Raw genomic sequence first — 25,277 nt, forward strand, 5'->3', positions numbered from 1 at the left:
ACTTATTTAAATAAATAGTAAAAAAATTACTGAAACCTATATATTAAAAATCAAAACATTCACAATTTACCACCGGAATTCCTGAAAAAAAAAAATTATCTCTGTTATTGGCAACTGAAGATCTTGATGTTTAGTGTATAAAATATTCTAATTATTCATTTCTAAGACACTCCAAGAGCTTCTGAAACAACTACTGAAAAAAATATTTGAAATCCATATATCAGATATTTTTCTCAGTGGAATGCCTAGAAGAAATAAAATAGTTAATCTCTTATGGGCAACTGAATATCTTGATTTCTAATAGCAAAATTTTGTAATTATTAATTTTTAGGATACTCTAAGGACTTTTTCAGCAACTGCTAAAAAAAGTATTAAAATCCATACACTAAAAATGAAAATATTCACATTTTTCTCACTAGAGTTACTGGAAAATATATAATAATTTGCCTCTTATTGGCAGCTAAATATGTTAGTTTCTGTTGGCTTAAATATTGTAGTTATTGATTTTTTGGATACTTCAGTGGCTTTTTCATCACTTTTTGAAAAAACTGCTAAAATCGATGCATTAACACTGAAATATTTACATTGTTCTCACTGGAGTGCCTGAAAGAAATAAAATAATTTGTCTCTTATTGGCAACTGAATATCTTGATTTGTAGTAGGTACAATGCTATAATTGTACATTGGTATAATTATATATTTCATTTCTGGGATAGTTCAGGGGCTCTTCAAGTAACTACTGAAAAAATAATTTTTACACAATCTTAAGATTTGTACACAAAAATTTAGGATATTTACATTTTTCTCACTGAAGTGTCTAGAAGAAATAAAACAATTTGTCTCTTATTGGCAACTGTATATCTAGATTTTTAGTGGCTAAAATGTTATATTTATTGACTTCTTGAATACCTTAATTTAAATTATTTAAATTAAAAAAAATACTTTTTTTTAAATTTTTATTATTAAAATTAAATTATTAAATCTCTTTTATGGCTTTTTGAAAAAACTACTAAAATCTGTAATCTAAAACATAATATATTTACATTGTTCTCACTGGAGTACCTGAAATAAAATAAAATAATTTGTCTCTTACTGGCAACTGAATATCTTGATGTTTAGTGGCGAAAATGTTGATTTCTAGGATATTTGTAGAACTTCTGAAATAACTACAAAAAAAATTTATTGAAATCCATATACTCTTAAAAGTCAAGATATTTTTTATTAATTTTTTTCTCACTGGAGTTCCTGGAAAAAATAAATTAGTTTATCTCTTATTCGCAACTGAATATCTTGATATCTAGTAATTAAAATAATGTAATTATTGAGTTTTGGAATACTCCAATGGCTCTTTTATTACTTTTTGAAAAAAATCCTAAGATCCGTACACTAAAACCTACCCTAACTTACCCTCCTACTAAAATGCCTAGAAGAAATAAAATAATTTGTTTCTTATTGGCAACTGAATATCTTAATGTATAGTAGCTAAGATGTTGTAATTCTTGATTTCTGGGATAATCCAAGAGCTCTTTAAGCAACTACTAAAAAAAATAATTAAAATCCATATACTTTTATATCAAGATACTTTTGATTGATATTTTTATCAGTGGAAGGCCTGAAAGAAATAAAATAGATAATTTCCTATGGGCAACTAAATATCTTGATTTGTAGTAGCTAAAATATAATAATTATGGATTTTTAGGATACTTTAAGGGTTTTACCAGTAACTGCTAAAAAAAATTATTAAAATCCATATTCACATTTTTCGCACTAAAGTTTCTAAAGAAAATATAATAATTTGCCTCCTATTAATAACTAAATATCTTAATTTGGAGTGGCTAAAATATTGTAACTAATGATTTTTTGTATACTCTAGTAGGTTTTTTATCAAAATGGGTTTTTTAATTGAAAAAGATTCTAAAATCGGTACACTAAAAAATAAGGTAACTTTTAAAAAATATATAAATAAAATAACTTTTCTTTTATTAGCACCTGAATATTTTGATTTGTAATGACAACAATATTATAACTATTGATTTTTTGGAGTTTCTGGAAGAAATAAATTATTTTATTTCTTATTTGGCAAACACATATCTTTATGTCTTGTGGCTAAAATATTATAACTTTGATTTTTCGGGATACTCTAATAGGTTTTATCACTTTAAAAAAAATACTAAAATCCGTACACTAAAAATTAAGATATTCAAATTTTTCTCAGTGAAGTGCCTAGAAGAAATAAAATATTTTGTCTCTTATTGGCAAATATCTTAATTTGTCACATCTTAATTTGTTAATGTCATATCTTAATTTGGGCCACAATATTATAATTATTGATTTCTCCGATACTCCAAGAGCCTTTTAAGCAACTACTGAAAAAAATTTTAAAATTTACATACTAAAAATCAAGATGTTCACATTTTTCTTACTGGAGTTCTTGGAAGAAATAAATTAGTTTATCTTTTATTGGCAACTGAATATCTTAATGTTTAGTAGTTAAAATATTATAATTGTTGGTTTTTGGGGATACTCCTGTGGCTCTTTAATTACTTTTTGAAAAAAATCCTAATATCCGTGCACCAAAAATTAAAATATTCAGATTTTTCTTACTGAAGTGCCTAAAAGAAATAAAATAATTTGTCTCTTATTAGCAACTGAATATCTTGATGTCTAGTAGTTAAAATGTTGTAATTATTGATTTTTCAGACACTCTAAGAGCTCTTTAAATAACTACTAAGAAAAATGATTGAAATCCATATAAAAAAATGTACTAAGAAAAATGAATGAAATCCTTTTAAAAATCAAGATATTTTTGACTGATGTTTTTCTCACTGGAATGCCTCAAAGAAATAAAATAATTAAGCTCTTTTTGGCAACTAAATATCTTGATTTATGGTGCTAAAATATTTTAATTACTGATTTTTGGGATACTGCTAGGACTGCTCATGCAACTACTGAAAAAATTATTAAAATTGATGCACTAAAAATGAAGATATTCACATTTTTCTCACTGGAGTTTTTGGAAGAAATAAATTAGTATGTTTCTTATTGGCAAGTGAATATCTTAATGTCTAGTGGGTAAAATATTTTAACTATTGATTTTTGGGATACTCCAATGGCCTCTTTATTACTTTTTGAAAAAAAAAAACATTCCCTAAAAGTTAGGATATTTACATTGCTCTCGCTGGAGTATCTGAAAAATATAAATAAATTTGTCTCCTATTGGCAACTGAATATCTTGATGTCTTATGGCTAAAATGTTGTAATAAATGATTTCTAAAATACTCCAAGGGCTTTTTTAAAAACTACTTGAAAAATTATTAAAATTAAAACTCTAAAAATGAAGATATTCATATTTTTCTGAATGGAGTTCCTGGAAGAAAAAATGAGTTTATCTCTTATTGGCAACTGAATATCTGGATGTCTAATGGTTAGAAAATTGTAACTATTGATTTTCGGGGTATTCCAATGGCTTTTTTAAAAAAAATATAAAAATCTATATACTTTTAAAAATTAAGATATTTTTGATTGGTATTTTTCTCACTAAAATGCCTGGAAGAAATAAAATAAATTCTCTCTGATTGTATTTGGGTATCTTAATTTGTAGTGGCTAAACTATTGTAATTATTGATTTCTTAGACACTTAATGGATTTTATGCTTTAAAATTGGGGCATGAAATTGTTATATTAACAGTACAAGTCAATAAACGTATTTTTTGTTCTTACATACCCTTAGAAGTCTATTAGAAATTTGAAAAAAAGGTTGTACAAAATCAGACACAATTTAAAAAAAAAAACATTTTTCTTTGTTCATATACGTTATAAAGTCAAAATTAAACAAAACTGAATTATGCCAGTAATGGGTTAACGCAAACTCTGTTATATAAAGAAATAACATATACGTTCAATGTATAATTTATATGTTTTCATATTTATTTCCAAAAATAAATGGAAAATAAATAAAAATACTTAATACTAAAGTAATATTTTTGATATTTTTATCAGTCATATTTTCTTATGCTAATCATTTAATTTTTACATACACTATAATTCGTATTAAACACAATAACCAATCTAAATAAAATATAAAATTATTAGAAAATATAAGAAGAAATACAAATATTTATTGTCGCTTTCATGTATCACCGGGAAAATATAAGTTAAATTAATAATTTGTATTTGAACTATACCCCTATATTATATGTAAAAGAATTATAAAGAGCGAGGCTACTTCACACAAGCTTGTATCCAACAAGTCTTCTGGATCGGTTATATAATCACGATCTGGTCCGTATTTGTCATATTTTTCTATTGTTATTGTGTTGTATCAATAACTCTGTATTTTACAGACAAATAAAAAAAAATTTAAATTTTAATTCAAGTTTTGACTTCTGTACATGCCCGAATATGACTAGAGATTTTGGAGATGAATGTGGCAAAACTGTTTTCATTGTTTCCTTGCATGTATAGATCTTGTCAAGTTTCGATTTTCATTTGTGCCTTTAATTTTCGCAATTTATTATTTGTTTATATTTGTTATATGAATATGAATGTGAGTAAATAGAAATTATTAAAGGAGGTCAAATCAGAAATTCTAGGAGGCTAAACTTAATATAATAGACTATTCACGACACGATAAATAAATCGAGGAAACAAAAATTAATACAGAAAACATAAAAAAATGCCACTGCATTTCTTTATGTTTTTTATTTGAGCTTTTTATTTAAGTTTTTCATAAAGGCTTATTTCCTATATATTTGATGGTTGCGTTAACTCATCACTGGCATAATTCAGTTTTACCTGATTTTGACTCTTTAAGGTTTATATAAACAAAAAAAATAAAAGATTTTTTTTTTAAATTGTGTCTGATTTTGTACAAACTTTTTCAAATTTGTAATAGACTTCTAAGAGTATATAAGAACAAAAAATACATTTATTGATTTGTACTGTTAATATAACAATTTAAGACCCCAATTTTAAAGCATAAAAACCATCAGAGTATCTAATCTATCATTTTATGGAATCATAGAGATTCTGATAATGTTAGAGCCCAGGTTTATAAGGATCTTAAGATTTTATCGGAGTGGTGTGCTGCAAACAGGCTTGTATTTAATGTGGGTAAAACCTTTTTTATGGGATTTAAGTGTGACGTTCAGGGCCTTATGTTTAGTGAAAAATGTCTTATGTTAAAAAAGCTATGCTAAAAAAGCCTTATGTTCAAAGAAAGCTGTAAGTTTCTTCGCTCTTCTCTAACACTGGTCATATGACTCGCCAGGTTAACGATTTTCCCTTACTAATCCCTACATCCTCCCTCACCAAGAACTCATTTATATACCTTAGCAAAAAAATTTACAACCATGTTTCTCTATGTATCAGACAAATTTTAAGAGTTAAGAAATTTAAAAAGAAATTAAAATCACTTTTATCCAGGGCATATTATAGCCTTGACGATTTTTTTAATGATACCTGTGCTCAGACATCATTTTAGTGTTTTAGTTTTGTTTCCTATTAAATATTTTAATTTACTTCCTCTAAATTCTGTCTTATTGACAGCTGTTTTGTTATAATTAATTTTGGTAATGTGTGTAAATTTTATTGTAAAATATTTTAGATGTTATGTTTGTTTGAAATTTAAAGTGAATTTGGAATTTTTTAGTTTTTAGGATGCTTGTACACAAGATTTTGTTTTATCTTACGTAATATAGCACATTTTTTTTTCTAAGAAAGCAAAAATTACAATATATTATCCACTACAAATCAAGATATACAGTTGCCAATAAGAGAAAAATTATTTTATTTCTTCTAGGCACTTCGGTGAGAAAAATGTGAATATCCTAAATTTTCATTTATAAATCTTCGGAATTTTTTCAAAAAGTGATAAAAGGGCCATTAAAGTACTTCGAAAATTAATAGTTATAACATTTTAGCCACATAACCTAAAGATATTCAGTTGCCAATAAGAGACAAATTATTATATTTTTCTAGATTTTAGTAGTTTTTTTTTAAAAGAGATGAAAAAGCCATTGAGGTATCCAAAAAAATTAATAATCACAACATTTTAGCTACTAGAAATCAACACAGTTAGTTGCCAATGAGAGGCAAATTATTATATATTTTCAAAAAACTTCAGTGACAAAAAAGTGAATATTTTCATTTTTAGTGTATAGATTTTAATATTTTTTTAGCAGTCGCTGAAAAGATCCTTGGACTATCATAGAAATGAATAACTACAACATTTTAGCTGCTACAAATTAAGATATTAAGTTGCCAATAAGAGATTAACTATTTTATTTCTTCCAGCCATTCCACTGAGAAAAATATCAATCAAAAATATCTTGATATAAAAGTATATAGATTTCAATTATTTTTTGAGTATCATAAATGTCAATAATTAGAACATCTTAGCTACTAGACATCAAGATATTCAGTGGCCAATAAGAGACAAATTATTTTATTTCTTTTAGGCATTTTAGTGTAAGGAAAATGTATATATCCTAATTTTTAGCACACGGATCTTAAGATTTTTTTTCAAAAAGTAATAAAAGAGCCATTGGATTATCCAAAAAATCAATAATTACAATATCACACAACATCAAGATATTCAGTTGCCAATAAGAGACAAATCAATTGATTTTTCCAGGTACTCCAGTGAGAACAATGTAAATATCTTATTTTTTAGTGTACGGATTTTAGTATGTTTTTTAAAAACTGATAAAACAGCCATTGTAGTATCCCGAAAATTGATAATTACAATATTTTAGCATTATATGAAGATATTCAGTTTCCAAAAAGAGATAAAAAAATTATTTCTTCCAGGCACTCCAGTGAGAACAATGCAAATATCTTATTTTTTAGTGTTTCAATTTTAGCAGTTTTTTCAAGCAAAAAGTGATGAAAAAGCCCATAAAGTGTCCAAAAAAATCAATAATTACAATATTTTAGCTACTAGAAACTAAGATATCTAGCTGCCAATGAGAGGCAAATCATTACATATTTTCCAGAGACTCCAGTGAGAAAAATGTGAATATTTTCTTTTAGTGAAAAGATTTTAATACTTTTTTGGAAAAATCCTTGTAGCAACCTAAAAATCAATAATTACAACATTTTAGCCACTGCAAATCAAGATATTTAGCTGCCAATAAGAGATTATCTTATTTCTTCCAAGCATTCCACTGAAAAAAATATCAATCAAAAATATCTTGATATAAAAGTATATGGATGTCAATAATTTTTTTCAGTAGTTGCTTGAAGAGCTCTTGGAATATCATAAAAATCAAAAATTTCAACATCTTAGCTACTAGACATCAAGATATTTAGTGGCCAATAAGAGACAAATTATTTTATTTCTTTTAGGCATTTTAGTGTAAAGAAAATGTATATATCCTAATTTCTAGTACACGGATCTTAGGATTTTTTTCAAAAAGTAATAAAAGAGCAATTGGATTATCCCAAAAATCAATAATTATAATATTTTAGCCACTAGGTATCAAAATATTTAGTTATAGCGAATAAGAGATAGACTAATTTTTTTCTTCTAGGAACTTCAATGTGAGTGAGAAAAATATGAATAAAAAATATCCTGATTTTTAAGAGTATATGGATTTCAATAATTTTTTTTCGTTGTTACAACAATGTAAGCGACAATGTAAATATATTATATTTTAGTGTATGGATTTTAGTAGTTTTTTTAAAAAGTAATAAAAGGGTTATGAAGTATCTAAGAAGTACAGACATAGTGTGCCGTAAGTATAACTCTGTATTTTAAAGACAAATAAGAAAAGTTTTAAATTTGAATTTAAATTTTAACTTCTTTACATGCCCAAATATGACTAGAGATTTTAGAGATGAATGTGTCAAAATAGTTTTCAGGGTTTTCTTGCATGTATATGTCTTACCAAGTTTTGATTTTCATTTGTGCCTTCAATTTTCCAGTAAGAACTGTTTTTATTTGTTATATGATAATGAATAGGAGTAAATAGAAATTATTAAAAGAGCTCGTATCAGAAATTCCAGGAGGCTGAACTTTTCTTATAAAAGACTGTTCACGACACGATAAATAAATCGAAAAGAAAGAAAAATTAACACAGAAAACATAAAAAATTACCCCGTGAGTTTTTCATCGGTACATTTTTTATCTTTTGTGACTTGGAGTGCTTCAAAAAAAAAACCTTCATGTTCCCCAAATAAAACCCTCACCATCCATCCCTTTTAGCGGCATCGTTTTTTTTTTCATTCAAATTACACTCTCCACTTTGACACACACCGGGTCTAAACACGATCTGATAGCCCAACAGGAAGCACCTGTCGGATGTTTAACACAATTTCGTGTCTGGAACGCGCCATTCTGGCCCCGTAGACACTCCCGGAAACTACTCGCAGCTCTGAAGCCGCGTTATAAGATAAAAGAGATCCCGTGTCAGGCACAAAATGAATAGAGCAGCCGAGAAAAGGCTTTTGGCTAAATTCTGTCTCGGGAATTAGAAGCCGACCCAATTTTACAGTTTGTATTATGTTAGGAATGTAATTAGATTAAGCGAAAACTTTCGGAAACGGTTGTTTTGTATTGTCCCTAGGAGAAAGGTAGATGACTCCATTTATCCCTTCTAGGGTGCGACTTACTTTATGACGTTTTGAAATTTGAACCGGGAGGCATAATTTAATTCTTATACATGTAATATTGTTGTCGTATAATGCAAAAAAAGAATTGAAATTATTAAAATATTTAAAGTGTATTTTTTTACTTAACAAAAGAATATTCCTGTGCGGTTATTAATTTTAAAAAAATGCAGGAAATTACCCGGAACAAATAACTTACAGGCGTCCTTCAGCGAACCAATTAATCCTGAGAAAACCGCACCGGAGCTCTTGGGGCGTAAAGAAAAATCGCTAATGTCGTTTACTAGAGTTGACATCAATTAAATGCCCTTTCTGCACTAAGAAATCCCGGTAATTATCTTGTCGTCTCATTTTACCGGTTACTTCATGCGGAATAAATGGGACGTACCTTTTTAAAGGTGTTTTATTTTCTAAATTGCTTTGTTTTTCTATGCTGAAAATTTTATTTGTGTTTTAAATGCTTACATGAAATATGTAATTTAAGGCATAACTTAATTGGATATGAAGTATGTTTTTTTAAGTTGAAGTCATATGGTTTTAGGAATGTTTTTTATTAAAAGACTAGCTGACCCTGTGAACTTCGTTGCGCCTTAATGATAATAAATAACCAGATTTCTGATTTTATTAAGTTAATTTTTTTATTATTCAAGTATTTCAATGATTCTTAATAGGTTGTACTTTTCAGATAAGCACCTTGTAATACACGACACTTTTTGTTTTAATATCAGACGCAAGTACAAACAACGCATATGAATTATGTTACATATAATTCACCATGTAAAAAAAACTTCCTCACCGTTGAATTTTCCTTTGAGTATCGCCGCGTAAATCACATTGTTCATCAATTTATCTATCACCAAACGCGTACCGTTTCAAAGTTTTGGTGAGTTTATGTTTCGAAGCATGATGACTGTGGAGCCAACCTTTAGGCGTAAATTATGTGGTGGTAAGCCAAGCACATCCAAAGAGTTAAAAATTCAATTGAATAGTTGATGGCTTCATCGTCATTTGTTACACAGTCAATGGATTTGAATGAATGGATTGTTTCAATGGTACAATCCTGAGATATGCAGTTAAGGTCATCTACATCTTTATTCTTAGCCGCTAAAATTAATCCCTCACTCAGCCATTCATTAATTTTTGTAGTTAGTAATGATGTCTGGGAATACTTCATTAATAAGTCCGTATTTCGATGAGACAAAGTTACAGAAATTTTGATGAAATGAAATTAATCCGCTTGATTCGTCAACAGATATTCGACCAATATCGATAGTCAGCAATTGCTCAGAGAAATCATCATCAGATGTATCATTAAGCAATGCAACTCTCATGTTTGTTGTTAACTGAAGTTTCTTCATATAGTGCCATAGATTTGATGATTTAAGACAAGTGTTTATTTTGTCGACAGCCGTTAATTTTGGAATTAGTAGCAGTGTTTGGCGGAAATCGCCAGACACTAAAATTATTATATCTCCAAAACATCTCAGATCATTGCGTATATATTTCAATGTTTGGTTAAGTGCCTTTAATGCACTTTTATGGGCCATTGTGCATTCGTTCCAGAAGATGATTTTTGATGCTGATAAAACTTTGGCCATTGCGGAGTTTTTTGAAATAATACATGTTGATTCCTCAATATTTTAAAGATTTAATGGCAATTTTAATGCTGAATGAGCCATACGACATCCTTCTAACAATGTGGCTGCTATTCGAGAAGAAGCAACTGCAAGCGCAATGTTGGATCTCGCACGAATAGTGGCTAAAAAAACTAATGACATGAGGAATGTTTTACCAGTTCCACCAGGGGTATCCAGGAAATCCGTTTTCATCATCAATTGCCTTCATTAATATAAATCTTGTTAACTTAAAATATTGAATATGTATTGAATATGGCATTCAATGTTTTAAGATTATTAATTATATTTACTTATTTTTGCTGGAGATTCGACAGTAGTACATTCGTTTGAAAAACTAAATCTAATTCCTGGTGATTATATTTACGTTCCCGTTCCAATTCTCGGTTAAAGGCATCAATAATTTGTTGATTTGGTACTGGTGTTCCTAACCTAACTAATAAACTACCGCACATAAGATATCAAAATGATGATAGCCAATAATATGAGTATCTGATTTGGAAATGCAGAGATAATGGCTTCAACAATTATCGTATCCCAATGGGTATCGTTTTCTAGTAAATTGAGTTATATACATGTAGCACGATGTGTTGGGAATATTGTGCCATTAGCCGTCCGTAGTGACTCAAATGACGTTGGCTCATGCACATTCACCGGCAACAATCCCAAATAGAAGCATTCAAGCGTATCAGTAGAACGCACATCCGGATAACCAGGAATAAATTACATTTAGCTGTCATTTGTGTTTTGTTATACTTCGTTTTATAGTGACTTAACGTAAACGGGGTGGAACGTGATAAAAAGTATCCTATGTTCATCTCCTGGTTCTAAGCCACCTCTCCGCCAATTTTCAGCCAAATCGGTTTAGCCGTTCTTGATTTTAAAATAAAGTAACTATTACTATTTTCTTTTATATATACAGGGTGTGCCAACAAGGTGTACGGCTAAGATAGCGCCTTAACTATACGAGGTAGAGCAAAAAGTTCTACAGCAAAGTTGTAGGGTTGACAAAAACCTACGAACTAAAAATATTTTTATGTATACCGGGTGTGTCACAAAAAAGTTACTATAAAATATGATTTTTTTTAAACGGTACGCCCTGTATATTATGGTACTAAAATGTGAGGCAAAAAGAGTACTTTACTTTGGTATAACGTTTTTAAAATTTCCGTGCGGCGTTGCAACGTAATTAATTTTTTTATGTTATTTTTTGCCTTTTAGAGGGTTCGTTTAAAAAATCATAATTAACTTAAATTTTATTTTGCGCCTATGAAACTTGTACCACAGTTAGTCTAGGATACCTCCTCTAGGCTGACTATGATAATTTGTAATTTTTTAATACAGGGTGTTTTTAAAGAACTTTCAAACTTACCCGTAACAATACCCGTTTTATGCATAGTATTTTACAGAAAAGTTAAAATATCTCAAAAAGTACTTGGTTTAGCTATAGGATATATTAAATAAAAAATGAAGGTATTTGAGGGACAAACTTAATTAGATAAAAATATACAGGGTGTTCTATTTGAAAAATTTGAGATATTGCGTATTTAATTTCAGCAAGTTTGAAAGTTCTTTAAAAACACCCTGTATTCAAAAATTACAAATTATTATAGTCATCCTAGAGGAGGTACCCTAGACTAACTGTGGTAGAAGTTTCATAGGCGCAAAATAAATTTTGGGTTAATTATGATTTTTTAAACGAACCCTCTAAAAGGCAAAAAATAACATAAAAAAATTAATTACGTTGCAACGCCGCACGGAAATTTTAAAAACGTTATACCAAAATAAAGTACTCTTTTTGCCTCACATTTTAGTACCATAATATACAGGGCGTACCATTTAAAAAAAATCATATTTTATAGTAACTTTTTTGTGACACACCCAGTATACATAAAAATATTTTTAGTTCGTAGGTTTTTGTCAACCCTATAACTTTGCACACCCTTGTTGGCACACCCTGTATATATATATATATATATAAATATCAAAATATGTCATTTATTGCATTTTGAATAACTCTGGTTGCGAAACATCTAAATGGCAGTAGCGGTACTGACAAAAAGATGAATGTTCCGTTTTCTTAACGGTCTCGAATGTCCTCCTTAAATGCCTGAATTATCTCTCTTGAATTTTTTGGTATAAGACACCCTTAAGATTCTTATTTTTGTGAATTGGTGACCAAAGATTTTGAATTAGAAGCGGTGGTTGGTGGGTAAATTGGTCAATTTCTGAAGAAAACTATTTGTTTCAAATTCATCTTAAAGGGATAAAAACGTAGATAGCTTAGTTAAAGGGCGGTTACGTAGAGGAGGTATTACAATTTAAGTAATAAAATATATTATGTGTTATATAAAAAAATATCCGAGTAGATTAAATAAAGCATTCAAGAATGCGATTCGAGGCTTTTAAAATAACAGAAAATTCTGGTTTTCCTAATACTTATCAATGGTTCTAAGTTGTTTGAGACCTTTGAAAAAGCCGGACTTAAAACCTAAACTCTTATATTTTTCATATGTTCGTTCAACTTTAGAATACTCCTGCTAAGTATATTCGCCATACTATCAGAACTAGATGTAAGAGCTTAAAACTATACAGCGTAAATTTCTTTTGATATAAATGCGAAGGAGTGTACTCGAAAGTGGGCTTTTCAAATGACCGTTTGCTTGGAAGATTTCAGTTAAGATCTTTGCAAAAAAAGAAGGGATTCAGCAAATCTCCAATTTAATACACAACTTAATTAACGGATTAGTTGATACTCCAAAGATCTTTCAACTTTACAACCAAACTGGTTAAGTTCTCTTACTCCTCGTCTGCGCATATTTTTTTCCATTCTATTATTAAAGTTTTTCTGTTAAGTGGTGTAAATAAATAAATGAGGGGGTCAGTGGAAAAGTGGTATAAGTAACATTGACATGATTTTGAGTAATCCAGGGTCAAAGTTAATGGCTAATAGTAAAATCCTAGTAAAAGTAAATCCAAGAATGGTTACGTATATCTATTTAAAAAATTCTAATGTTTTCTAGACTTATATATCCTGGTTTTAAAAATATTGTATTTTCCTGAAAAACTTAGTTTTTCTCATTTGTACCATTTTGCCATACATAATAATTTAGGGTAAAAGAAGTATAACTGACAAATAATAAATACAGTTTGTCTTATCTAATCTTCATCAGATTCTGAAATAATCCTGTCACTTTCATCTACTATATTTTCGTCGCTGTCACGTCGCTCTTCTGTACTGCCAGCACCTGCTTTGGTTTTCTTTTTAGGTGCCGTTTCTTGCCTGCTCCGTTTTGGACTTTTTGAATCTTCGTGTGCCAAATTCTTGTAAAAATTGTGGTATACCGGAGGTACAAACTGAAACAGCTCTTGATGATTTCGCCATTTAAGAAATTTTATTTTTGGTGCCTCATTATACAAGGGGCAAAGTTTTTGTGCCGATGGTCTTCCTTTGCTTCTTAGGGCCCAAACTGCTTCATAAAATTCAATTATTGCACTTAGAGTGTCTTTAAATTTTATTGTAAATGGTTGATCTTTTTCAAGTCTTATCCATCTAATTTGTCTCCAGGCAATCTTCCTTTTTTCTTTGTCATTGCGAACAATGGTAGTTATATCTTCAAGCTCTGAAAAGCAGAAAAAGTCAGCCGATGTCATTTGTGTTACAGAGAATTTCTTGCAACTCTCTTTAATGGCTTCATTCCATTCAGTAGGTACATATACGTACTGAACGTGGCGCTTGTGCTTCTCAATTAATGCAAAGTCTTCATCGCACTCCATATAAGTGTGCCCCGGTTCTAAGAATTTATGGTCCACAGATTGTATGTCAAAATTTTGAACAACGTACTGCCAAAATTTTAATACATTTTTATTCTTATTTTGGCCCCCGCAGGAGTCACTAAAGGTTATAATATTTTTTGTCGTCTTTGGCAGTTGCTTAACAAACTTCAATAAACAAGACGCAACCTCGAAAGATCCTCTACAAGCGATGATTTCGTCCCATGTATACATAAAAGCCTTATTACTGCCAAGGTCGTGGACAGCAAAAGTCTATAGAGTTCTCAGGTAATATACTTTATTCGTCGTTAAACGAGGAGTTGGTAGTGTTTTTTGAAGGTCGAAGCAAATGGCCACAGTTTCACCTGCAGACTCTTGAGCAAGCTTCTTCGCCCGTCTTTTTTCTTCCTGTGCATTCTCTGCTTTCCGTTGATGAACATCTTTTTCTATTTGTACTTTCCTTCTCTGTTCTTCATCTCCAGATTTCAGTAAAATATCAAAACTGTCGCATTTATTGCATGTATCAGTGTGCGGTTGATGAAATAAGAGATTAAATTCCGTGTTAAAAATCTCACGATAAAGTCACTCTTTAACAGGACGTTTCTCTTGTTCTTCACAAAACCGCAAATAGCATTTGTACATTTTTTTGACACTTAGGTAAGAAGGCCGGTATTTTTTATTGGGGTTATCCTTTCTACAATAGTGACTTGTATATCTTGGAAATCGGTTAATATGATTTTTGACCAGATCGCGGTCTTCGTCTAAAATTCTACTAGGATTTGGTGCCTTTCCTCTTCCATCAAGTATGACAAACCCGACATCTGTCTTTTTGTTAACAACTCGTGAGTATCTTCCGTTACCTATTTTTAACGTTTTTAAAAAGAAATCCTGGCAAACCTTTTGATTCTTCAAGGTCACACTAACAGATTTCAACTTATGGGATATTGCATTAGTTTTTTTTCTCAGGGGAGTTTCAATTTTAATGCAAGATGAAATAAATGCAGTCTGTAAATCCCAATTACCCAGTTCCCAAAAACCGTCAAAAATTCGCCGTGCATCTACTTCAGAGATGTTATTACACTTGTATCGACAATCGTGGACAAAGTAAGTAAAATTTTTAGCTCCTTTGATTCCGATGTCCCACGTATGCTTTGCCGCTATTCCACAACTTTTTTCGCACTTGCTTCTTATGGTCTTCTGGCCTTCTAACTCTCTTCTTTCCTTTATTTTTTATACCTTCAATAGTTGGACTGTTTGTGTGGCTCAGTGCTGTCAATGGCAAATCGTCACTGTCCTTAGAACCTCCATTGCTTGAATCATTACCAGGAAAATATTTTTTGTCAGCATCAGAATCGTCAAACTCTGAAAGTAAAGTTAGAAATTAATAGTTTTATTTTACGATTTTAAATTTGGATCTATCTACTGTTACGGATAAATCCCTGGGATTCGAATCCATCGAATTTTTAGAATGCAAGTCTAACATTTTACCCAAAACACCATTTCACTTCAAACGAGGATGCAGGCAAATAAAGTTTTTAAATCGTATACATGCTGCTATAAGGGCAGACACTTCCTTTAAATTTACAACTTCGAACTTTACCTTCAAAACTTGGACCCTGTCGGTTTCTTAATACTGATTATGGCAAATCGTCACTGTTTTGAGTATTCCCATTGTTAGATTTTCTATTAGGAAAATTTGTTTTGGAAGTACCAGGCTCGTTAAAAATCGAAAACTCTAAAAGTAAGGTTAGAAATAAATTTCGGCAATTTAAATTTTTACACGAACATGTGATGGTTACAAATAAGTTAATAAAACAAACTTACCATTCACCATTTTAGTAGAAAATACCAAGATTATTATTTGAAAGTCACTTTAGTCACTGGCAAAACACTAGAACGTATTCAAATATGCAAGCACTGTTTACTAATTTACTAAATAGAAAAATGGTATAAGTGCACTTGTACTACTTTTTCCCAAACGGAAAGACCGTTTAAGAGTTGAGCTTCAGCTACTATTTCATAGATGGTGATAGAATGTTGAAATAGAACTTGTACCATTTTTCTCCTAAACAAATATACCCTTTAACTATACAGTAGTGCACTTATCTCCAATTATGGAAAAATGTTACTTATACCGCTTTTCCACTGACCCCCTCAAATATAAATAAAAAGACAATAAAACTTTCAGAAAAATATACGTATATTTTTAAATATTTTTGTAATCAGAAATGCATAACCTTAATGGATATAAATTAAACACTCTTTAATAATTTTTTCTCTAGTACTTAAAAACAAAATTAAATAAATTGGCATTTTATTATTTTAATAATTCAGGTCTAAGTTTAAACAAAACACATAGTAGATATAGTTTATCTATATATATTATATATGTTTTTCATGTTCTGTATTTACTTTTCTGTTATTTTAAAATTTAATTTTTTTTATTTACCATTATTATTTGTGTGTTGATTTAACATTTTATAAGAACTCATAATCAATAAAATACAAACCTAAACATATGAAGTTATATTAGTTAAAAATGCTAATACAAATCATTTATAAAAATATTGAAACTTATTAAAATGCTCTATTTCAAAAATATAGGAAGTTTCTATATTAAATTTGAATGACTTTTTTGAATAGCTGATTTTATCCTTTTAATTTTTCGTGTATATATATAAACATTTTTGTAATCCTAAATGCATAACTTTATTGGATATAAATTATTAATGTCTTTTTATTTGTCGTTTTTTTTCTTCTGATAATTTAAGATTTATAATTATTTAGGTCTAAGAATTACTACTTTAAACGAAACATGTATTTGATATAGTTTCTCCATATAAACCTATATAATTTTCATGTCTTATATAAATGCATTTCTGTTATTTTAAATTTTGTTGTGTTAAATTTTTTAAATTTTGCTTCATCAGTAGCGTAATTTATTGTTTCATTAGAATTTAGAATCAATGAAATGGGTACATAAAGATGAAAATATTCAACATTTTGTACGATACAAACGCTCCTTCAGGCTTAAATCGTGATATATATGAAGCGAAATAAGTTAAAAATATTAATTAAACAAATCATTTATAAAAGAATTAAATATAGATAAACGTTAGTTTTTCACTACTGTCTATCATATTGTAACGAAATTCGGGAACACACTTTTATTGTCAACGCCAAAAACACTAACCTAACTCGCCTTGACTGTCGTTTAATTGTTTCCAAGGTAAAAACTTACTAAACAATTAAAACTGAATGAATTGTCATGAAGCGCGTCCTTTTTAAAACCCGATGGAACAGTTTCGAAATATTTAGAATTATTATCTTCATTGTTTTTGCCCAAAGAAACCAATAATTTTAGGAGAATACTGACAGTCAAAGCAAACAAGTATACTAATTCTAGAAAATTAGAACTATAGGGATTTACAATAATATAACCTAAATAACCTAAATTATGGCCAAAATTGGGCTCTCGAACAAGATGAACTACTTAAAAACTAAACACTATAAAAATAATAAACCAAACGTAAGTTTGGTTTATTATTTTTATACCCTAAGAAACCCTACGAATCAACTTTAACTATGGAATACTAATAAAATTGTACAAAAACTAGGAGAATAATTAACGTATTTACATTTTCATAATACTGCTCTCCTCTCAAGTTTGATCATCCCGATCAAACATGGGACCACCTGAGTCATGATAGGGCGCTAGACGGACGATGTTTACAATTTTCATCTTCATTGTCCGATGTCGCTGGATACGGTACACCACATCGTTGATTCTGGTGGCCACGTTGAATGGACCTTTCCAATCCTTCTGAAGCTTTGGTGACTTGCCCTTCATCCTCCGTGGATTGTATAACCAGACTTTATCCCCAGGATTAAAACCGGTAGAATTTGCCTTTATATCATAACGTGATTTCATTCTGTTACTTTCTAGATGAAGTTTATCCCGTCTTTGTTCGTGAACAATTTGTAAACGCTTTTGTAAATGGTCGACGTACTGCTCAAGGGTTTCAGACTTATGGGGTCTTCCAGTAATAATGTCCAAAGGTAAACGAAGTTCATCACCGTAGACAACTTTTGCCGGGCTTTTTCCAGTTGACTTGTGGATAGAAGAACGATATGCCAATAGGAATGGTTGTATACAGGTATCCAAGTCGGTTTGCTTAGAGTTTACCACCATCCTCAAATAGGTTTCAAATGTGCGGTTAAATCTTTCAACCATTCCATCAGACTGAGGATGTAGTGGGGTTATACGGGTCTTATTGATTCCCAGCAACTGGCATACTTGTTGGAATATTTCTGACTCAAAGTTCCTTCCTTCGTCTGAATGTATCTCTCTGGGTACACCAAATCGACAAATCCAATTCTGGAACAGCACTTCAGCTACTGTCGTTGCTTCTTGGTTTGGAATCGGATAGACCTCGGGCCATTTACTAAAGTAATCCATAGCAACAAGAGCATATCGGTTTCCGGAGCTACTAGTAGGAAAAGGTCCTGCTACGTATATGGCAATTCGTTCAAAGGGTGCACCAACAAGATACTGCATCATCTTTCCTCTTGTCCGGGTTCTTGGGCCCTTGCTTGACGAACACTGCTCACACTATCGACACCAGCGTTCAACATATTGATAACTATTCAGCCAGTAAAACCGTTCTCTAACTTTTTCCAAGGTCTTACTAACTCCAAAATGTCCTCCGCCGACACCGCCATAAACAGCTTCAAGAACTACCGGAATCCGTTTTCGAGGAAGGACTGTCAGATATGTCTTTTCTTTTCCATCTACGCTCTCCCAGACTTTTTAACAATCCATCTTTTATAACCAATGAATTCCATTGAGACCAATAAGCTTTTAGTTTTGGAGATTTGTCAGAAATATCTTTCCATTCAGGTTTTGAAATTTCTCGAGATTTCAGTTCGTAAATAAGACCAAATACTGGGTCATCACACTGAACTTGGATTAAACTAGCTACTATTGTAAAGTCATACTCTTGTAATCGTTGAAGCCACCTTGCTATTTGTCCTTCGGGGTTTTTAAACTGAAACAGCCAGTTCAACGAAGCATGGTCATTTCTAAGGATAAATCGTTGACCATACAAATATTTCTGGAAATGTTCAATAGCTTTTACTGCTGCTAATAGCTCTCGTCTGGTGACACAATAGTTTCATTCGGGTTTTGATAACGTTTTACTGAAATAAGCTATCACTTGCTCGAATTTGAACGGCCCCAATTCCAACATTACTTGCATCGATATCCAAAATAAAAGTTTGTCCAGGAATCGGATATGTTAAAATCGGAGATGTGCATAGTGCTCTTTTTAACCGTTGAAATGCTTCTTCACAGTCTGTTGACCAACTAAATACCATTTTGTCCTCCGTGAGCTTATGTCGAGGCTTTTCAAGATTAGCGAAATCTCTTACAAATCTTCTGTAATAGGTACAAAGGCCCAGAAAGCTTCTTAACTGGTGTTTGTCAGTGGGTCGTGGCCAATTTTCGATTGCCTCTACTTTATCTGGATCAGTCTTGACACCTTTTTCTGATATTACATGGCCAAGGTATCGAACTTCTTTTTGAAATAAGCAACATTTTTTAGGACTTAGCTTCAGGTTGGCCTCTCGCAGTTTTACAAATACCTCTTGAATATTCTTTAAATGATCTTCAAATGTTTTTCCCAGTATGACGACGTCATCCCGATAAACTAAATATGATTCCCAAGTCATTCCACGTAAAACTCTTTCCATAAGTCTCTCAAAGGAGCTTGCAGAGTCCAAAGGGCATTACTGTAAACTGCCAAAATCCTGTTCCAGTCGAGAATGCGGTCTTTTCCTTATCTTCTGGATGCATCTTTACCTGCCAGTATCCACTCTTTAGATCGAGTGCTGAGAACCATTGTGAACCTGATAGCGTGTCCAGAATGTCGTGAATTCTTGGTAAGGGATAACTGTCTTTCTTGGTAATGTCATTCAGTCGCCGATAGTCTATACAAAATCTAGTGGATCCATCCTTTTTCTTCACTAGCACAACTGGAGATGCCCAAGGACTCTAAGAAGGTTCTATCACTCCTTGAGTTCTCATTTCTTGAAGCATTGAGGAAACTTCTCCTTGTTTAGCTATCGGAATTCTTCGAGGTGCTTGTTTAATCGGAGCATTGTCTCCAGTGTTAATTCGATGCTGCACCAAATTAGTTCTTCCTAGGTCATTATCGTGCAAGGAAAACACATCTTGATTTTCTTCAAGAAGCCGTCGCAATTTACTACACTGGTCTATGGTTAAATTGGCAGAAGATTCTTCAAATAGGTTTTGTAAATATACAGGAAAAGGTCTGTTTGAATAACGACTTCTATCAGCATTTTTCATGACTGTCACTACTTCAGAGCATACGCCAATGTTCTCTCCTTGTTTCAGGTGTTGATCATATCCTTTTAAATTTACCATTCGAATCAAAACAGTAGATTTCTTCTGCGTAGATAACGTCTTAGCTGGAAAAATTCCTTGACCATATAGTTTGCAGTTTTCCATGGGCTCAATCAAAACAGTTTCTCCCTCTTTTCCTCCAGTTGTAGCATTAACCACCACCTCTGAATTTGCTGGTATGGTAATATCCTTAAATAACTTAACGACTCTGGTATTTACTTTATCTTCATATAGGTGGTATCCTTCATACATATAATATCTAATCCTAATATGATATCATCCATGATTTCTGCCACTAATACTGGCTGTCTTAAAGGCTTGGGGCATTGACGTTTAAGGTGCCCCTCCTCATTGCAATTCCAGCATTGCAATGGTCTTTTAGGTTTCCTCGCTAATAATGATTCAATCTTCTTTAGGCGCTCTTCGAGATCACTTTCCGAAGTTCTGATTTGTCTTATTCGTGTCTGCCTTCTAGTTGCTTGAAACGCTGCCTCATACTCTAGTCCATGGGCCAAAGCTTCTGATATACTTTTATGATGAGCCATCCTTAGAGCGTGGTTAGTATCTGGATCTCGAACTCCGTCAATAAAACAATTTATAGAAATTTGTTCTCGGAACTATGTTGGGGCTGAAGGGTAAGCCAGATTTACTAATCGAGCAACATCGGCCTCAAACTGTTGGAGTCCTTCCTCGGGTTGTTGTCTTCTAGATTTCAATTGAGCCTGGTACACTTTTTGTAGATGAGCTTCACCGTATCTCATCTCTAAAGTACGTACGTAAAGTACGTCGAAATTGAGCTGATCCTCGGATGGCACCATTCTTAATATTTCTGTAGCTTCTCCTCTAAGGCTTAGCTTAAGATTGATTGCCTTTTCTTTGTTATCCCAGCGATTTCCCCTAGCAGCGGCCTCAAATTGATTCAAATAGGTACTCCATGCTTCTTTGCCGTCGAATTTTGATGGCTTTACTTTCATCATTGTTTGCATTCCAGGATCGGGATGAAGAGGAGTCCGTTTTACTTTCATCTCTAGTTCTTGGATCTTTTTTTGTACTTGCCCCAATTCTTCTTCTACCGTTGCTTCAAAGTTAGTCATTAATTGTTTCTGATTCTTCTCCAGATCTTCTTTAAGTTGTAAAACTCATTCCTCCTGCTCCTTTTTAAGATTATCTTTTAAATTAAGTAAGACATCTTTTATGGTTCGAATCAGGTCTTCATTTTCTTTCTTTAGGTCAGATTTAATTGTCTTTAGTAAATCTTCCTGTTTCTTGTCTCGCCCTTCTTGTTCTTTTCTTTGTTTACGGTCTCGTTATTCTTGTTCTTCCTTCTGTTTGCGGTCTCGTTCTTCTTGTTTTACTTTTTGCTCGTCAAACTTCCTTAATAGCAGCTCCATCAATTTTTCGGTCTCCATCTTGGCCTGACTTCTTGTTAAAGGCATCCACTAAAATGAGCTTCCAAATATCCTTTACTTCTGACACCAATTGTAACGAAATTCGGGAACACACTTTTATTGTCAACGTTAAAAACACTAACTTAACTCGCCTTGACTGTAGTTTAATTGTTTCCAAGGTAAAAACTGACTAAACAATTAAAACTGAATGAATTGTCATGAAGCGCATCCTTTTTAAAACCCGATGGAACAGTTCCGAAATATATAGAACACTATAGATAAAAATAATAAACCAAACGTAATACTAATAAAATTGTACAAAAACTAGGAGAATATTTAACGTATTTACATTTTCATAATAATATTGTAATTCTTCATTGCTCCGTTGCATTTGCCTAAAACATCATCAAATATATTTTTTTAAATATTGATAATTCATGTTTCACAACACAAAGATTTTTTTTTATATATTATTCCCTAATAAGAAATCGATACAAAAATAATTAAATAATTATAATTATATAATATTTTAATCTGCTACCTTTAATGGATTCTTGAGATATCCTTATGCTATTAGTTACATATTATCGGTATAATTTTATAACTCTGAAACTTATCATATATTAGTTTACACTACTGTTTATTATTACGTAAATTTTTTTTAAAAATTAGACTTATTCTGATAGCATAACTTTTTTAAAAAATTTCAGCCCCAGAATGTCAGCAGCAATCAAAATGTAGCATGATGAGCGACATGTTTTCCCTCGGGATGATAATGTGCGCCATTTTTAACAGCGGCAGATCCCTCATCCAAGCGAACTACTCCAGCTCAGCATATTCAAAACAACTGGAATTGGTAAGTCAAATTATAAAAAAATTATAGTCATTGTTTCAAAACAAGAAGCCAAAATGAAACATCACTTATTATTAATAGCGTTTTTATGATAATTTCCCACACTCACACACACCCACACATCCACATAGAGAGATCAGAGAGAAAAACGAACTTTTCCCATTTAACCAGGGTAGTAATTTGTTTTCAACAGCGTAGAAAATAAATCACAAAGGCTACACCAGAGCGTGTTCCACGGAAAATTTAAATGCATTGAAACCGTGGTGCTGCCAAGTATTAAATTTTCATTAGATTTTGTGCGGGGGAGGACCAATGGTGGAACTACGGTTTTGTTTCCTAGAAATTAGTAATCGGAACTTGAGTATAAGGTGTAATAAGGGAAAATAACCCGAAATCGTAGTTTATTTCGTGCATTTTTTAATTAGTATTGCTTAACTTTAGTGGTTTTGAATACCCGTTTTTTAATTAAGGTCCTACGAACGTAGCTTATATCTCCTAAAATATCACGAATTTATTCATTTTATATTCTTAAGCCTCTTTATATCCTTTTTATTCAGCCGAAGTACAAATGTAGATAAACCCGATAATTCCAATAATCCCCTTAGTAACAAACCGTATAAAAATCCGCTGAGAATTCAAAGGAAATATAAATTGATATTAAAAAAGGCTGATATTTCCAATTTTTTATATATATTTTTTTTTTCATTTTTTAGATTGACGACCAAGTTCGTAATATCCTACAAAGGGTTCCTGCGGGATTACAGGAGTGCGTATTACGATTGGTCAATAAGGATATTAGGCAGAGGCCCACGGCGCAACTGTTAATGTTGTTAAAATATTTTGAGTAAGTTCATACTGTATTAAAAATATATATATAATTTAAACAATTATACCCGAAGCATTAAAAAATTTGTAAAAGTAAAACTACTTTATAAGAAAATTAGGAAAATATTAATTTTTTGAGACTATATTCTACTTATAAAATACTATAGGTATTTGTCCTTAAATTTTTTAGTGATCCTCTGGTGCAAGCTTTACAATACTTGGACACCATAATGATGAAGGATCCGACCCAAAAGAGTCACTTTTATAGAAATACTCTTAAGGACGCTCTTCCATATATTCCAAAGGTAAGAAGTCCTATTTTTGTATGTTTTTTTTTATTAGTTATTGTAGGAAAGTATTTTCTTATACACTTGTATTTTTTTTTATTGAGATACCAGTAGAGTTTCTTAATATTATTGACTTTAAAATCGAATATTGTTAGCTCTAAGATAAATGAGCATTATTTTGAGTCTAGATAGTTAGGACGCAACTAGCGCAGGGTTAAACAGTTTTTTCTAGTAGTTTTTTTATTTTAAACTGTTGAGTTAATTATTAGTATTTGGATATTTCATAAATTTCGTAGTTAAAGTTGTTCAATAGTTTTTAATTTCCAGAAGCATCATTCTAATTTTCGGTAATTCAGCAACCATTTTCCGTTTAATTTAAGGCCTCAACTGCCTGTAGGCGGCAGTGCTCTGCAATCGAATATGTAATTTTTTTTAAATAAAGCTTTTTTTTTAATTGTGTTAGAAAAAAGACTTATAAAGGTTCAATACTTTAGGCTGTTAAAATGCAATTTCAGTAATCAATAAAAACCTTTTTAATTTCACAGAAATGATCAAATTCGTAATTTTTGAGTAATTCAGTAATAGATATTTCATTATTTTTACATTTGCCGATGGTTTTGCCCTAATTTTTGAACAGTTGATCAATCATTTTTATTCCTTAACTGCCTGGACAAATAAATTCATTATTTTTGTATATCCCTGAAAATCTATTTAATTATGTTATTCTAGGCAGTTTAGCCTAAGCGTTTCTTTAATTTAACACGTTCGTGGATAGCCATCATGCATTTTAAATTTGCTAGGACTACTAAAACCGGCCTTAAAATTTAAGTTACGTGTTATTCGTGTGTCCCAGTAAACAAAGAAAAATAATATTCGTTAGTCACTTGACAAATCATTTACGGAAAAAATGATGATGAAGATAAGGCAATTGTTACCACCGTATGGCGGGAATTTTGAATTTTTTGAAATTTTAGCACTATCCGCAAATATGTTAAGCAAGTCACTGATTTTTTAAATTGAGTTAAGCCACAAATTTTTTTTTTTGGCACTGGTTAAACCAACTGGCCAGGTTCTCTCTTAATGATAAAGTAGGAAACAAAACAAAGAAATAAAAAAAATGAATTCAAATTTAAAACTAATAATATTTTATATCCACTGAAGTCAGACCAAATTCAACTGAAAAACAAATACTTTTTTTTAAATCCTGGTATCTGAGTAATAATTGGTTTTAAGCAATCAATAATATTCAAATTTTAGGATTTCAGGGATATTTTCTCTAAATTCGGATATAATTTCGTATTTGAATGAGCATGGCTCTAATGTCTTAAAAAGAGTCATTGAGCAAAAACTTTTTTCAAAAACAGCTTGTTTGTTTGAACTGGCATTAGTGGTTCCTAAGATATTTCATTGTAAAGTATCAGCTCTAAGATAAAAATTAAGTAGCTTTGATGGTTCAATAACTCATATAATATTCGTATTAAA

At 31.1% G+C, this 25,277-nt stretch overlaps 1 protein-coding gene across 1 annotated transcript in view; it reads left to right on the plus strand.

Annotated features, from left to right (window-relative positions):
- The window catches only part of LOC126735304 (SCY1-like protein 2), a 185,261-nt gene that overhangs the window by 115,351 nt on the left and 44,633 nt on the right, over window positions 1-25,277 (plus strand). The window contains exons 7-9 of the mRNA XM_050439254.1: window positions 22,541-22,686; window positions 23,397-23,527; window positions 23,699-23,813. Coding sequence (XP_050295211.1) covers window positions 22,541-22,686; window positions 23,397-23,527; window positions 23,699-23,813 — 392 coding nt within the window. The remainder of the gene's footprint in view (window positions 1-22,540; window positions 22,687-23,396; window positions 23,528-23,698; window positions 23,814-25,277) is intronic.

This window comes from Anthonomus grandis, chromosome 4 (assembly GCF_022605725.1).
Source record: "Anthonomus grandis grandis chromosome 4, icAntGran1.3, whole genome shotgun sequence".
NCBI classification, from domain to species: domain Eukaryota; kingdom Metazoa; phylum Arthropoda; class Insecta; order Coleoptera; family Curculionidae; genus Anthonomus; species Anthonomus grandis.